Source organism: Girardinichthys multiradiatus, chromosome 11, assembly GCF_021462225.1.
Source record: "Girardinichthys multiradiatus isolate DD_20200921_A chromosome 11, DD_fGirMul_XY1, whole genome shotgun sequence".
Taxonomy (NCBI): domain Eukaryota; kingdom Metazoa; phylum Chordata; class Actinopteri; order Cyprinodontiformes; family Goodeidae; genus Girardinichthys; species Girardinichthys multiradiatus.
Window position 1 is genome coordinate 25,254,542 of NC_061804.1, and position 14,438 is coordinate 25,268,979.

General features: G+C 40.9%; 1 protein-coding gene across 1 annotated transcript; it reads left to right on the plus strand.

The window, feature by feature from the left end:
- The first annotated feature begins 2,042 nt into the window (after positions 1–2,042).
- Positions 2,043–13,673, plus strand: heatr6 (HEAT repeat containing 6). Its single transcript, XM_047379182.1, has 20 exons — positions 2,043–2,380; positions 2,469–2,576; positions 3,361–3,501; positions 3,658–3,773; positions 4,343–4,457; positions 4,553–4,654; positions 4,737–4,901; positions 4,995–5,230; positions 5,529–5,703; positions 5,808–6,014; positions 6,542–6,641; positions 6,723–7,120; positions 7,207–7,329; positions 7,431–7,517; positions 8,223–8,357; positions 8,442–8,564; positions 8,665–8,789; positions 11,444–11,540; positions 11,675–11,879; positions 12,049–13,673. The coding sequence occupies exons 1-20, from the start codon at positions 2,099–2,101 to the stop codon at positions 12,624–12,626; spliced, it is 3,618 nt and encodes a 1,205-aa protein (XP_047235138.1). The 5' UTR covers positions 2,043–2,098; the 3' UTR covers positions 12,627–13,673.
- Positions 13,674–14,438: the final 765 nt, after the last annotated feature.

Genomic DNA, 14,438 nt, shown 5'->3' on the forward strand with positions numbered 1-14,438 from the left:
TGGGTGATTGGTGATCGGCTGATACTTTCATGTGAAACCGATCTTATCTACCTCCACAAGGGTAAAAAAAAAAAAAATCACCCACTGTCCCCTTTTGCTCTGCCATGAGAGAGGGCTGACTGATAGACCCGCCCAACATGTCAAGTCTGCATGCACGCAGTTCACCACTGTTGACTATAAAACATTGGAACATTGAAGGTGTGTTGTGACCTTATGACACCTGACAGTGTAACTTATACAGAAAACTGGTGTTGGCCAAAATTGGAATTGGCAGGTCAGGCTTTTTAAAGATCAGTGATTTGCCAGAAAACTGCAATTGGTGCTCCCCGATTGCAGTGTGTGATTTTTAAGGTCTGTGTTCACTACATGGCTTGTGGTAAATCCCCCATTATTTTTGGTCTTCTTCCCACTCTTTAAAAAGGGTCATAACAAGGAGTGCAAGACTTATTCCTTTTGTGTTGATAAATTCTGCCACCTGAGCTTTCCTTGAACTGCTTGTCAGTTTAGATATTATCCTGTATTGGTAGGTTTGCAGTTGTGCCATCTTCTTTCCATTATCATAAACCACATATAATTATCCTTCCACTATGTACTACTTTGTGTTGGTTTACCTAACAAAAAAGAGCAGTTAATAAAACATCTGGTTGGACACAAAAAGCAACAGGGTTACAAATAAACCATTTAGATAGCAGTCCAATAGTGTCATTGCCGATAATACCACTCTGGATTTTACCTGATGCTGTAGTGGATTTATATATTAGAATATATTATTTGTTCTGATATATTATATTAGAACAAATAGAGATAAAACTTTCATTTGTAATTCGGTAACAGTACAGGAGAATATAGAGCAATTTTATAAATTATTTTTAGACACAATTTTTCCCCACATTCTGTCCTGATTTGGAACAACACATGCATCTTGATAAAATCGTTCTTTTATAAGAAAGGTAGAGAAGAAAGGTACGTATTTGGTCTATTCTACACCTTATGGAAGAAGACGGTAACTTTTTATCATATGTTTTTATCATAAGTACACATTAACATGTACTAAAACTCAGTTTAACAGAGTGTCAAAGGCAAATCCTCCTGCTATGATTTAATTTATTAAAGACATATCATATTCAGAGGTTACTCTAAAAGAACCATCTTTGATTATAAATGGCTAGCCCTTTATAAACAAAAAAATGTAATAATAAATTCAAAAGAAACACTCAGACTTCAATATGCTTTCTATCAACTGTGAAAAGAAAACATCTGTTTAAAGATTATTATCATATCTTTAAAGAAAATCACAACCAAATACAAATATCTTTCCTCTCAAATCTCACAAACATTAAAAGAAATCCATTTCAAAAGTATGAATGAAATTTACCCTTGTAATGACATTTTGAAAAAGAAACTTAACACAAATACCAATTCCTATGTGTTTTGTGAATCAGAGATTGATATATTGGAACATTTCTTTTTCATTGCAACACTATAAATGTTTTTTAAAGGATTTTAAAGAATGTACCTCATATCAGAAGTCTATTCCACTTGTAACTTTTGATGTGATAAAAGTTGGTCTCCTAAGGGGATGAAGAATCAAATTACGGCAATAACAAATGTATACTTCAGGCAACATTTTTTATACACAAGTGTAGATTTTTAAAGACCATCCCTTTTTTAGTGAAGGTGAAAGAATTCGATTTAAGAAAGTGCTCAATTGCTTCAACACTACAAAAGGGCAATCGATATACCAATATATTAATATTTTACTTTAAGAATGAAAGGTTCTGTTGCAATGATTTGTTTTTGTCTATTTAGTTTTTGTTATTTGTTTGTATTTTGATAGATTGTTCTTTCTTTATTGTCTTTTTCTGGTCAGTAAAAATGCATATTGGTGTGAGATGTGCCTTGTTTTGGATTGATCATTAAAGTATTTTATTAAAGCATGTTTGGGCTGCTTCACCCTCCTTACCGGTTGAGGGCCGTAATGCGCCAAATTGTTGTTTGCCAACTGCCACTTAAAAGCCAAGAAGAAGAAGGAATAGAAGAAGAAGAAGAAGAAGAAGAAGAAGAAGAAGAACAGCTTCCGGGTAAAAAAAAAAAAAACATGTCTTCTCCCGTCGGGGTGTCGGCACCGGCTTTTGGTCGTTCTGCCGTCCCTGCTTTCCCCTCGGTGGCTTTGTCCGCCGACGCCGCTCCGTTCACTCCCGGACGGGCGGACAGCTCGCTGTCGGACGCGGAGAAGCAGTTTTCCCGCTGCGCCGCGAAGCTCTGGTCCCTGCGAGCAGACTGCGGCCAGCTGAGAGAGGAGCTCAACCAGCTGTTTGACCAGCTGCTTTCAGAGAACTACAACAAGAGCTGCGAGCTTCCCATCACCATCCGACCAGAGGTAACACATTCAGTCAACCAACTTCCACTTTTCTGTCATTTTTGGGGGGTTTTCTGAGTGTTCTGAGCCTCTTGCTGTTCTTTTCCAGGAGGTGTGTATTCTGCTGAAACACACCAGTGGTCTCGTACCGCTAAACCAAGAACATTTAGTTGTCAAATTCTGTCAACTAGTCCATCATCTCCTCAATCAGCTGAAGGTAAGGACGAGCATGGTGCAGATCTTGTCCCACTATTTGACTCTTCACCACGAAACACATTTAAATGGACGTATTTGATAAACGCATATTTATGGATTTTTGATGAGTTTAGAGCAGAATAAGTATTTTAAAAATATATTTCATGTGTATTGCAAACCAGATGTACCCCTCCCATATATGTGCGCCGCTAATTCATTTTTTAAGAACATACCGGAGTTGTGTTTTGATCCGGAAAAATGGCAAATTACTACTGACTGAGAAGGATTTATCTTCATAACCATTTAACCTTTTCGTATTTTATTGTATGTAGCAGACCAACACAAAGCAGTGCATGAGTTTGAAATAAAAGGAAAAGGATGTATGGTTTTGAAGTTCTTTGGTATTTGTTTTTACCAGCTTTGAAGATCTGGAGGTTGAAGTTTTTGCCCATTTTTCTGTGCAAAACAGGTCAAAACAGATTTTCAACAAGATATGTTGACTATGTTTTGATCTAAACCGTTCCACTATAGCTCTGGCTGTATGTTTAGGGTTGTTGTCCTGCATCTCAAGACTCTTGCAGCCTCCAACAGTTTTCATCCACAAATTCATCCTATTTGGCTCCATAGATCTTTTAACCAACTCTGACCAGCTTTCATGTCCCTGCTGATGAATAACAGTCCCACAGCACAATGCTGCCACCACATTTTTCACCATGGGGATGTTGTGTTCAGGATCATGCGCAGTGTACTGGAGTATATTAACTTGTTTTTTTGTTGTTTTTTTTATCTGCTTTGATTTCCTCAAGGTAATAATGGACGAGCGAACGCTGGATGTGCTGGTGAACTATACAACCGATGCCCTGAAACAATGCAGTACATGGACCCACTCAGATGTCCTCTTGGCTCTTTCCACAGTAGTGTACGGGAATGGATCTCAGTGCCACCAGGTTGATGTTATCATTGTTGTTCTTTTTACATTCGGTGTTTGTTGTAAAGATGAATCAATAAGCCTTTCACTGGTTCTCTTTAAGAGCTAATATGTAAAATTTGATCTATAGCTTCAAATCTTTAAATATTTGCATTGAGATTTTTGTCATTCACAGCTTGTCAGTAATTTACTGCGCGAGGATGGCGTCATTCTGCAGTACAGCTGTCCATCTCAGCCAAATATTGAGTTGCGCCATGTTGCCCTCACCTGCATGGCCAACATCTGCCTCAGGTAGGCTTCGTAATAGCAAAACCTTTAAAACCACATGAAACTTTCCACATTTTGTCACATTATAGTTGTTAAGTCCTGTGCAACATTGCCTTCTGACGTCACCTAATTAATAGAGTTAATTTGTGTGTAAATTAATTTATTAATGACCACGCCATTTTCATGCTGAAACGTGGTGGTGGTGGTGGCTGCATCATTGTGTCGGGATCCTTTTCTTAAGCAGGGGCTGGGGAAGCTGGTCTGAATGAATGGGAAGATGAGTGTGGCCAAATACAGGGCAAGGCTGGAGGAAAACCTGTTAAAAGTTAAAAGAGATTCAAAACTGGGATGGATGTTCATCTTCCAGAGGGACAATTAAGATTGAGCTACACTGTGAAGAAGAACAGGCAAAAAGTTCAGTCTCTAAATGTGAAAAGCTAGTATAGACATAAGCAAAGAGATTTGCAGCTGGAATTGTATTTAATGGGATTTTGTGTGAAAGACCAACACTACTCTGTGTTGAATTTTCGTCCTTTAATATTTTAGTCTATGTTGTGTCATTTTATTGGCTGGCTGGGTGTTTTCTTCTGCAGGATCCCTGGTCAGCCGCCTCTGGACGATCAGTACCGAAGTGTTTGTTTCAGATATTTCCTGAAGACGCTGCAGTCACCCAAACCTCCCAACACTGATGATCTCTTCCACTGCATGGTACCTACGCCCGGTCTGCTACAATGTGAGATTAATTGCACAAATGCATGGTTAATCATAGCTAAAACCTGTTTGCGATCTTTTGTTCTGTGCAGGTCATTCAGGCAGCTCTGAAGGGACTTCAGTTCTGTCTGTCAGGTGGGAAGTGGAAATTTGGAGGAGGAGATGAGCTTGGATCTGTACTGGCTGCACTGAAGGTGCAAAATCAGGCCTCATTTCCTTCTGTGCAAATCTGTCTGAAGTGTGTGTTAATTTGAGTCCTGCTACATCTTTGCATAGAGACTCATGTTCCAGGGAGCTCCTGGTTTGAGTGTGGACTGGCCAGCGGTACTTTTCCCCACACCTCTTTCGCAGTATGAAGGTCCCTCTCCACCAAAGCCGGCTGAACCACCAAAAACTTCAGAGTTGTCAAAGGAGGTTGATAAGACAGGAAAAGCTTCAGGAGTAAGAGGAGCCTTTGTTCTTCCTGGCCTTACCTTAACCTATAAAGAATCATTTGCATTAATTGAGAGGTGTTTACTTTTGTCTCCTTTTAAGAAAAAAAAGAGGAAATCCAAAGGAAAGAAGATGAAAACTGAGGAGAGCAGAGTGGATGACAGAGAGGAGGAAAATAAAGAAGTGGTGCCTGAACTCCACAGAGCTGGAGACGGCAGCAGAGATGATGGGGAGACCTTACCCAAACCACCCGCCTTGTTTCTCTACCCATCCTGGAAGCTGAACAGTTCTGAATCTGAGTTTTCAGACCTTGAGGGAAATGCACAGAGCAAGTTACGGTACATAGAGACCTCTTTACCATCTTGGCATTTTGGAGGTTTTCATGTTTGCTCTCATCACATGGTTTCTTTTCTGTCTGGAAAAAATATGTATCAAAAAATATGTATGATCTATTTATCCTCTAGCCATTCATCTCTTTTTCTTTTTCTTTTTTTTGCTTTCTGCTATATATTTGGTCAACTTTTGTTTTTATACTCTAAAAATGAGCTGAACGGACTGACAACAATGTGTGGGAACCCTGTTTTCACACCGGTACTTTTGTTCCCATCAACAAATTTTCCCATTGTGCCGTTTTAGAGTTTACCAGTGTCGTGTTCGTCAGTTAGCTCTGCACTCTATGCTAGTAGTGGTGAAAGCTGTGGAGAAGAGGACCCTGTATGGATACTGGTCCTCCTTCATCCCAGACTCTCCTGCTGGTGGACCTCCATCTCTAACTCTCCTCACAATTATATTAAAGGACCCGTCACCAAAGGTACTGCCGGCTGTAAACATTTGTTTCAGTTTTCGTCTGTATGTGTGATACATCACACTTAGTGTTGCATCCATGTGTTTTTTTTTTTTCTTTTCTTATTCCAGGTGCGACTGTGTGCGCTTCAGGTGCTGTCAGCCATATTGGATGGCTCCCGGCAGTTCCTGGCTGCGGCTGAAGACACGGCGTTACCTCGTACGTCTTACACCCCTTTCTCTTTCATGTTGGCTGCGACCATCAGAGAGCTACACCGCGGCCTCAGCCTGGCTCTTGTGGCTGAGACTTCCTCTCAAACACTCACACAGGTCATAAAGGTGGGCAAGTCCGTTTATCATTTAATAGATGACTCTTCAAAACAAGTGTTGGGAATTCAGTACATCCTAATAAGAACATTTTTTTAAAACCCAGAATGTTTTTCATATTGTCCACAGTATTCAGAAAAGTCTATTGTGGTTCTTCTATCAATTTACATCAGCGGCAATAGTAACGTCAGATGAAATTAAAATTATTACTGGTCAGTCCTACTTTGTAGAAAAGTGTAAAAAATATGTTATACATCTTGTAGGATGTCTATTTTAGATATCGATGTTTCATTTTGGATCGGTGGACTGTATCTGAGGATACATAGATCCTGTTCTACTTTGTTAGTTAGGCTGTTGAAAGAAAACTTTATGCTAAGACGGCACTCCAAGAAGTAAAGTATTGAGCATGATCACTGTTTGTTGTGATGAAAATCATTACCATAACTCAGCACCAAAACACAGTAATTTGTAATAAAGGAAAACAAATGTGACAGAAACGGTGTTGTAGTCACAGCATATCTCCTTCTTATGTCTGCTAGGGCCTGGCCTTCCTTGTGGCCAACGCTCCCTATCATCGCCTCAGACCTGGTCTGCTAAGCCTGCTCTGGAAGCAGATTCGTCCTTATGTGCGCCACAGAGGTCTGTACCGAGTCTTTCCTAGAATGACTTCTCTTGCTTTGTAAAGTTGTGTCTCTGACGGCCTGAATGCTCTGTCTTCAGATGTGACAGTACGTGGGTCTGTGTTGAGACTGTATGGGGCTATAGTAACGGCTCAGGCGCCCCTCTCTGAGGTGCAGCTTCTTCTCCAGCAACCAGAAAGTCTCGGCAGCGGCAGCATCTCTGGTTCAGTCACACCGCAGGACTCTGCTCTCAGCTGGAGACACAGGAACGGAGCATCCTTGCCTGTTCGTACACCAGCAGCATCTTCCCAACAAAATTCGTCCACACACTCCCCCCACCTTCCTCACACGCCAAGAGAGGAGGAGAACTCCTCACTGTGGCTGCTGAGGCTGTGTGTGTCTCTGGTGACTCAGCCCAGAGAGGACCAGTCAGACAGTGAGGGAGCTGGAGGGGGCGTGGCTTTAGAGCCCTCTCCTGTTCGACTAGAAGCTCTGCAGGTAAAGATTATGGAAGCAACTCTTAAATGTTCCAAACAATGTTAAGGGTTTACAGTTTTTTTTTTTTTTCTGAATGCATCATTCAGGTCTTGTCACACCTGGTACGGGGTTATTTTCCTCTTGCTCAATCAAGCATGTATGAGATTGGGCAGGTTAGCGCTCGCTGCCTTGGGGAGACAGACCCCTCCATACAGCTACACAGTGCAAAGGTAATGCTGTCTACCTTAGATGTGAGCTTTAATTAACTTAAACTTTATATAAATGTTCACAAATGTATGATTAGCAAAGAATCTTTGTTTTTGTTTTTTAGCTACTAGAGGAGTTTGGTGCAGGAATAATCCAACAATACAGAGCTGAGAACAACGTTCCTGAAAGCTCCAGGATTCCTGTAAACCAGGCAAGTTCAAGTGAGACCTCCAGTCTCACGTCTTAATCCGCCTCTAACAGGTTTACTTCCAGGACTGCCCTGTATTTAGCTCCATCCATCTTCCCATCAACTCTCAACAGCTTCTCTATCACTACTGAAGAATAGCACGTCCACATCAAGATGCTGCCACCACCATGTAACAACATGGGGATGGTTGCTCATAACCCCTTCATGCCTTGTGGGAAACTACATATGGGTCTTCCTCGTCTTTCTTTCAACACACTAGCTTTGGTTCTGCCACTTTTCCATGTAAGACTTTTCATCAAACCATTCAGCCCGCAAGAGCTTGCATTTGGCTTTCAAATATTTATTATATTCATATAAAGACAGTTTTAAGGGTTAACGTTCCAAAAAATTAAACATGGTGTCATGATGGGTTAGGGACACACATTTAAATGGATGATGAGCTGTCCAGGGTTTCCCCCCCGCCTCTTGCCCATTTACTGCCGGAACTGGGCAGCAACCTATAGAAAGCAGATGGATGTGTGGGTGGGTATATCCCAACATACAGCTTGGATGGGTTCCAGGAGGAATGCTTGTCAGTGGTTTCAGACAGGACTTTGGATTATGTTGTTTCCAAAGACCTTCCGAATTCACCAAACACCTGAACCACTGATGGAGAGTGTCTCACACCTCTGCTCGGTGTTCTAACGCAGTGTTTGCTCCTGGTTGTAGGTGGTGGGGTTTTGGTCCGAGGTGCTGAGCGGGCCACTGAATACAGCACTGCAAAACGAACAACATCCCACGCTACAGGCGAGCGCCTGCGACACACTCGCCTCCATCCTGCCACAGGCCTTTGCCCAGCTGCCGGTGAGTTTCTGCTTTAATGATCTTCCGATGTTAGGAAGTTAACATTGAAATTCATACAGTTGTATTGGTGGTGCTGTTTTGAAGGATAAAACCCAGCTGATGTGCATCACTATGCTGCTGGGCCTGACCTACATTGAGAACTATCTGGTGAAGATGGCAGCTGTCAGGGCTTTGGGAGTTTACATACTGTTCCCTTGCTTGAGAGAGGTAAGTAAAACACAGTAATGAAGCAGCATCTGTGCTGTTAAGAAAAACAGAATGTCAGCAGAATGTTTTCAGATGGTGTCTAATTGAATTCTTCTCTCAGGATGTCATGTTTGTGGCAGACACTGCGAACATCATCCTCGCTGCTCTTGATGACCGATCTACGAACGTCCGTGCAAAGGCTGCGTGGTCCCTGGGAAACCTCACAGACACCCTTATCATTAATATGTAAGGCAGCTTGGATTCATAAAGCAGTTCTTATTGGTTCCTACACAGTCTTGAAAAGTCTGGAATTTGTTTTAGCATTTTCCAGGTTGGAATAAGTATGAAATTAAAGAATTGTTAATTTGGAAAAATGTTCGATTTTTCCAGACTTTACATCCCCTTTTACTGTCTGAAGGACAAAAGTCTAATAAAGCCCATTAAATGTAGTGATTTTTACAAGGATTTGTTTCAAATCGACATGCTTTATCGATGATTTGCTTCACCTCATGTTGATTTGACATTTTATCCATCAGTATTTTGGGTTTTTGCTTATTGACTAAAGGCACAACCAATCAAAAAACAGCTTTAAAATGCTAAATAACACACAAAAACCTTTTTAAATGATTTTTTACAAACAAAATAATGGTACCAAAGCTCTCAACCTGAGCTTTAAGGAATCTTCACTTAGTCTTGGATACTCCATCCTTATTTGACAAATCCAAGAGTTTGGAACAGTTTGTCCAGGTGCCTCAGAAGCCATCTCCCATACCAGAAATCAGAAGCTAATCTCAGCCTTCTGTTCTTTCATTACTTGTGGAAGCTGCAGATGAGACTCAATTCAAGCTGTTTCAAGTTAACATGTTGTACTACCAGAATGGACTAAAATTGTAAAATGGTAAATGGCCTGAACTTGTTTAGTGCTTTATCAAGTCCCCAGAGACCCCAAAGCGCTTTACGCTACGATCAGTCATTCACCCATTCATACACTGACAGTGGTGAGCTACTTTGTAGCCACAGCTGCCCTGGGTCAGACTTATGGAAGTGAGGCTGCCATACACAGGTGCCACCGAGCCGTCTGACCACCATCAGCAGGCAAGTCGGGTGAAGTGTCTTGCCCAAGGACACGACTGAGACGGACAGAGAGGGGGTTCGAACCAGCAACCCACTGATTACAGGACGAACTCCTACCACCTGACCCACAGCCGCCCCATCCAGATAAATCTAGAAATTCGAGTTTGCAAAAGTATGAAACTTGATTTTGAGAAATGTATTGGAACCCTGGTAGGATGAAACGTTCTCCATCTTTATTAGATTCAATAATCATTCAAAGAAATATATGTATAATGCATTTTCTTTAACATTTGTTTGAGGTTTAAATATATACAGAGAACAATAATATAAAACTGAGAGACTGAAAAAAGCATCACATCAGCACTTCAGGACAATAAAAACATTCAGTAAAAATGAACAAATCATTCAGTCATTTTGCTCTAATGAATGAAAAACAGTGATGTTTTCGTCTGTAATCTATGATGCCAGTCAGAAGTTTACACACACTTGTAACTTGGGCTTATATAAGTAAGTTGAATTGCTTTTTTTTCAGGGTGAAATGTTTATGGTTTTTAATACATTTTTAAAGTAAGAATTGAATACAGAAGTTAGAATTAATTCTGGCTTTTCTTCATTCAAAATGGTAGAGTGCATATCTGTTCATTAGTTTCCTCACAAAATACGGCTTTTAGGCATAGTCTGACAATTTTAATATGGTTAAAGAGAAGACTTTGCAAAAGTTGAATATTAATCTGCTTTAGTTTGTGCAAAGCCAGTTTTGATGTGTGTTTGGGTCCACTGTACTGTTGGAACAGCAAACAGTGTCCGGCTTTCAACCATCCCGACCCAGAATGTACCCCTAAGAGGAAATAAAATTGGTTATAATGTTCAGGAACGGTCCAAACACCACCAAGCTCAAACTTTCCAAGAACAGCAACTTGCTAAAACACCAGTGTTCCTGCCCACATTGACTGAAAGGGCAGCAACAAAAAAAGTGGCCCCTGCTCCAGTATCTGTTCAAGCTTGCAGCTGCCCACATGGATGAGCCAGATGCCTTCTGGGAAAAAAAGCTTTACGGTTAAACAAGACGGAGATTGAGCTTTTTTGCCACAATGATGAGAAATATGTTTGGAGGAGTCAACATGAGGCTTTCAAGCTTTCAAACAGTAGTGGCAGCATCGTGCTGTGGGGCTGTTTTTTTCTGTCACTAATGCTGGTGCACTACTAACTCTTCGACTTCCTCTTAAATCAGCAGTTACATGGTTGAAACTAGGACATTATTGGATATTTTAAAAGGACCATTTTTATTTTCATTTAAAAGTTGCTTTGAACGTAACAGCAGCATCACAACAGGTTATGGAATCAATAAAGTAGGCAAATATTTATCTTTTGGAAAGGCATGACCTCAACTGGACTAAAGATTTGTGGTTTATGACTAAAATCCTAATCAGTAACATCAAACCAACCAATTTAATTGAACTCTATCATTTATCCCCAGTAAGGTGGTCAAATGTCCTGCCAAAACTATTCAAGACGTTTGCTGAGGGCTACAGAAAGCGTGAAGGTGGGATGCAAGTTGCAAAGGGCGTTTAACCTCATATTTTGGAACGGATTAATATATTTGAGTCTTCATGTATAATTTTGTCCGCATCAGAAGAAATCTGCAAAAAATTCAAACTTCTGCAGCGAATTGTCCTTTTTGTAGTTGTTTGGCGTTTCATCAGTTAATCCTGACAAACGAAACGCTTCAAATGCATCATTACAAGCCTAAAATGAATGACTTTTATTGCCATGAGGAGTTTCTGTAAACTTTTGACGTGATCGGTATCTCGTTTCGCTGTCATCAGGCAGAACGTAGGTGTGGGTTTCCAGGAGGAATTGTCAGACATGCTTCTACTGAAGATGCTGCAGGCAGCAACTCAAGCAGCTGCAGACAGAGACAAGGTGAGGATTTTTTTTACACACAAAACGAACACATTAACTCAGATTTACTCCACTAAACCTAAATCTCCAGAGAATAATGCATTTTAAGTAATAGCATTTCTGTTACTGTGTTTGCTTCTCCTCAACCCTTCCAGGTGAAGTGCAATGCAGTGCGAGCACTCGGAAATCTGCTTCATTTCCTGCGTCACAGCCAGATGACTCGGCCTGTTTTCCAACGCCCTTTGGAATACGGTGTTCGTGCTCTGGTCAAAACCGTCCAATCAGACGCTGCAATGAAAGTCCGGTGGAACGCCTGTTATGCACTGGGAAATGCATTCAGAAATCCCTCCCTGCCGCTCGGTAACTATTTTCCAAAACTGTTCTGATATAGATTCTAGAGATTAAGGAGAAGCTAATCCTCATCATTTAGATGCATGCATGGTTTCATGCCGACTTTTCTGCATTTAACTTGTTTGATTTTGCAGATGCCAAACTTTATAGCTGCTCATTGTTTGTTTCGTCATGACAGAAACTGCCCCCTGGGCTCAGGATGCATTCTCTGCCCTCTGCCATGTGGTTACCTCCTGCGAAAACTTCAAAGTCCGCATAAAATCAGCCGCCGCCCTTGCGGTCCCCGCCCAGCGCAGCTGCTACGGGAACACTAAGCGCTTCATCTGCGTGTGGAGCTCTCTGTCTTCTGCCCTCGAAAACAGCGAAGATGCAGTCGACTTCCTGGAGTACCGCTACAGCACCAGCCTCCGACACACGCTCTCAGAGGCTCTTCTGCACCTGCTCAGCCTCAGCAAGCTGCAGGACATGCCTGAACTCAGCGCATCACTGGCTGGGGAGGAGGGCAGAGGGATTAAAGAGCATTTACTCAAGTATCTGAAAGCAGAGGAAGGAGAAGAAAAAATGGGAGGAGAGGATGAAGCACGAGAAGAGAGGAATTCGGGGGAGGAGAGTAACCACCCACAGCAAAGAGTGGTTGGACTCCAGCAGACACTTGTCAGGCTTAAGGGCCTGGAGGCTGAAGAGGAGGGAGGGGAGGAGAAGGAGGTGGTGGTTCGTTTCCTGGAGGATCTGTTGCAGATATGCGAGGAGCTTTAGAGATTTACTTTAAAAAGCTGAGTCTATGCAAACCAGACAAACTGGAAGAGTAAGAGAAGAGCAGATCAATCATGATACATTTGAACCACAACACGTTTCAATGATTGATTGCAGTCCGGATGTCCATCTATCATTTAGATTTTGAACCACACTACACGGCTAGAGGGATGATGACTCAGTGTACAGGCATATTTTACATATCTTTTGTAGTATTTCAGGATTTCTGAGGGCAGAGTTGTGTTCAAAATAATAGCAGTGTTTAAAAAACACGAATAAATCTCAACATCCTTGGAATAGTTTTCATTTCCATGTATTGGGAACACTATACATTATATTCTATGTAAACCATGAAGAAGAATGTTTCAATCATTTAATCACATTACAGAACATGACAGAAAATGAACATTGGGCTGTTTAACAAAATGGCAGTATGCATTTTTCTTTACACACTCCAATACTTACTGAATAAACTGGAAAATCTGTGTTGCATAAAGTCCAAGAACTGCTGGCCAGGTATTCCAGCCCAGGATGATTTGACAACATTCCACAATTTTCTCTGCATTTGTGGTTCTGTTCTTTTTGTCAGGTGTTCATGGAGAAATGCATGTACAGCTGGCATCATCCTTACATAAGGGCAACCTGATTGACACCTGATTCTTCACACAAACTCAGGAGCATGCATATAATGAATGTTGGTTCTGTTGGTTTTTTATGACTACTACACCTTAAAGTAAATTATTTGCTATGTATTAATATGATTTCTATCAAAAACAGTGATTGATGTGGTTAGTCTACTTGGACTGCTATTATTCCGAACACAAATGTTAAGGTTTAAAGAGTATTTTCTCTGCAGGGATCCATATTTTGTTTCAAAGTTTCCTTTTCTGTCACAAAACTACAGTGCCTTGCAAAAGTATTCATACCCCTTGAATGTTTTGATGTAACAGCCATGTATGCCTGTGTATTTTATTGAGATTTACTTGGAGGTGGGAGGAAAAGAATAGACTTTTTTCAATTTTATTTTTACAAATAAAATTCTAGAAGCTGTGGTGTACGTCTTTTTATTGAGAATCATTTTTATTTCAAAATCTGATACGAAAACGTTACACAGAATATGGCGTTATTTGGCTTTTGCATACTTGTTGAGATTCCACATCTCATCACGTGGGAATACTTTTTATCTTCTGTGGCTGCTTCGTTTCTTTTCCTTTGGAGTCTTATTTTACCCTCAGCAATATCAGTATTCTCCTTGGGCGCTTCCATCTTTAAACACTATTACTTCCAACTCCAGGAGTCGAACCCGTTTTGATCTCACCATTGCTGCTCATATTAGTTTGAATTTATAGCAAAAGGTTATAAAATTTGTAAATTTCTAACATAAATTCTTCACAGCAGTTGAATCTCTCTGGAGTTCTTGATGACCCAAGAGCTCCATAGTTGTGAACCATGAATTGCACCCAAATGGTTGACAGGTGCAGTCTTTTAGTAGCAGTATGCTTGCCTGTGAAGGTCTCTTGATGTAAAGTGATAATGGTGTTCCATGTTTCCCTGGAGGAAACCATGGTTAATTAAAGATTGACAATTTCAAACACCACTCACTTTTTTAAAGCAAATTTTTTTCAATTTGCAAAAGTGCAAATGAGGTTTTTATCAACTTAATTTTTTGTAGCTTTCATCAATATCGTTATTAGTTGCATTTCATCTGATCACTCTACAGCAACCTAATGAATGCAAACTGCCACCATAAAAACCAAAGGAGAAACGTTTGAAGAAAATGTTTTCTAGTCTGCAAACACTTGTGTAGTACAGTGC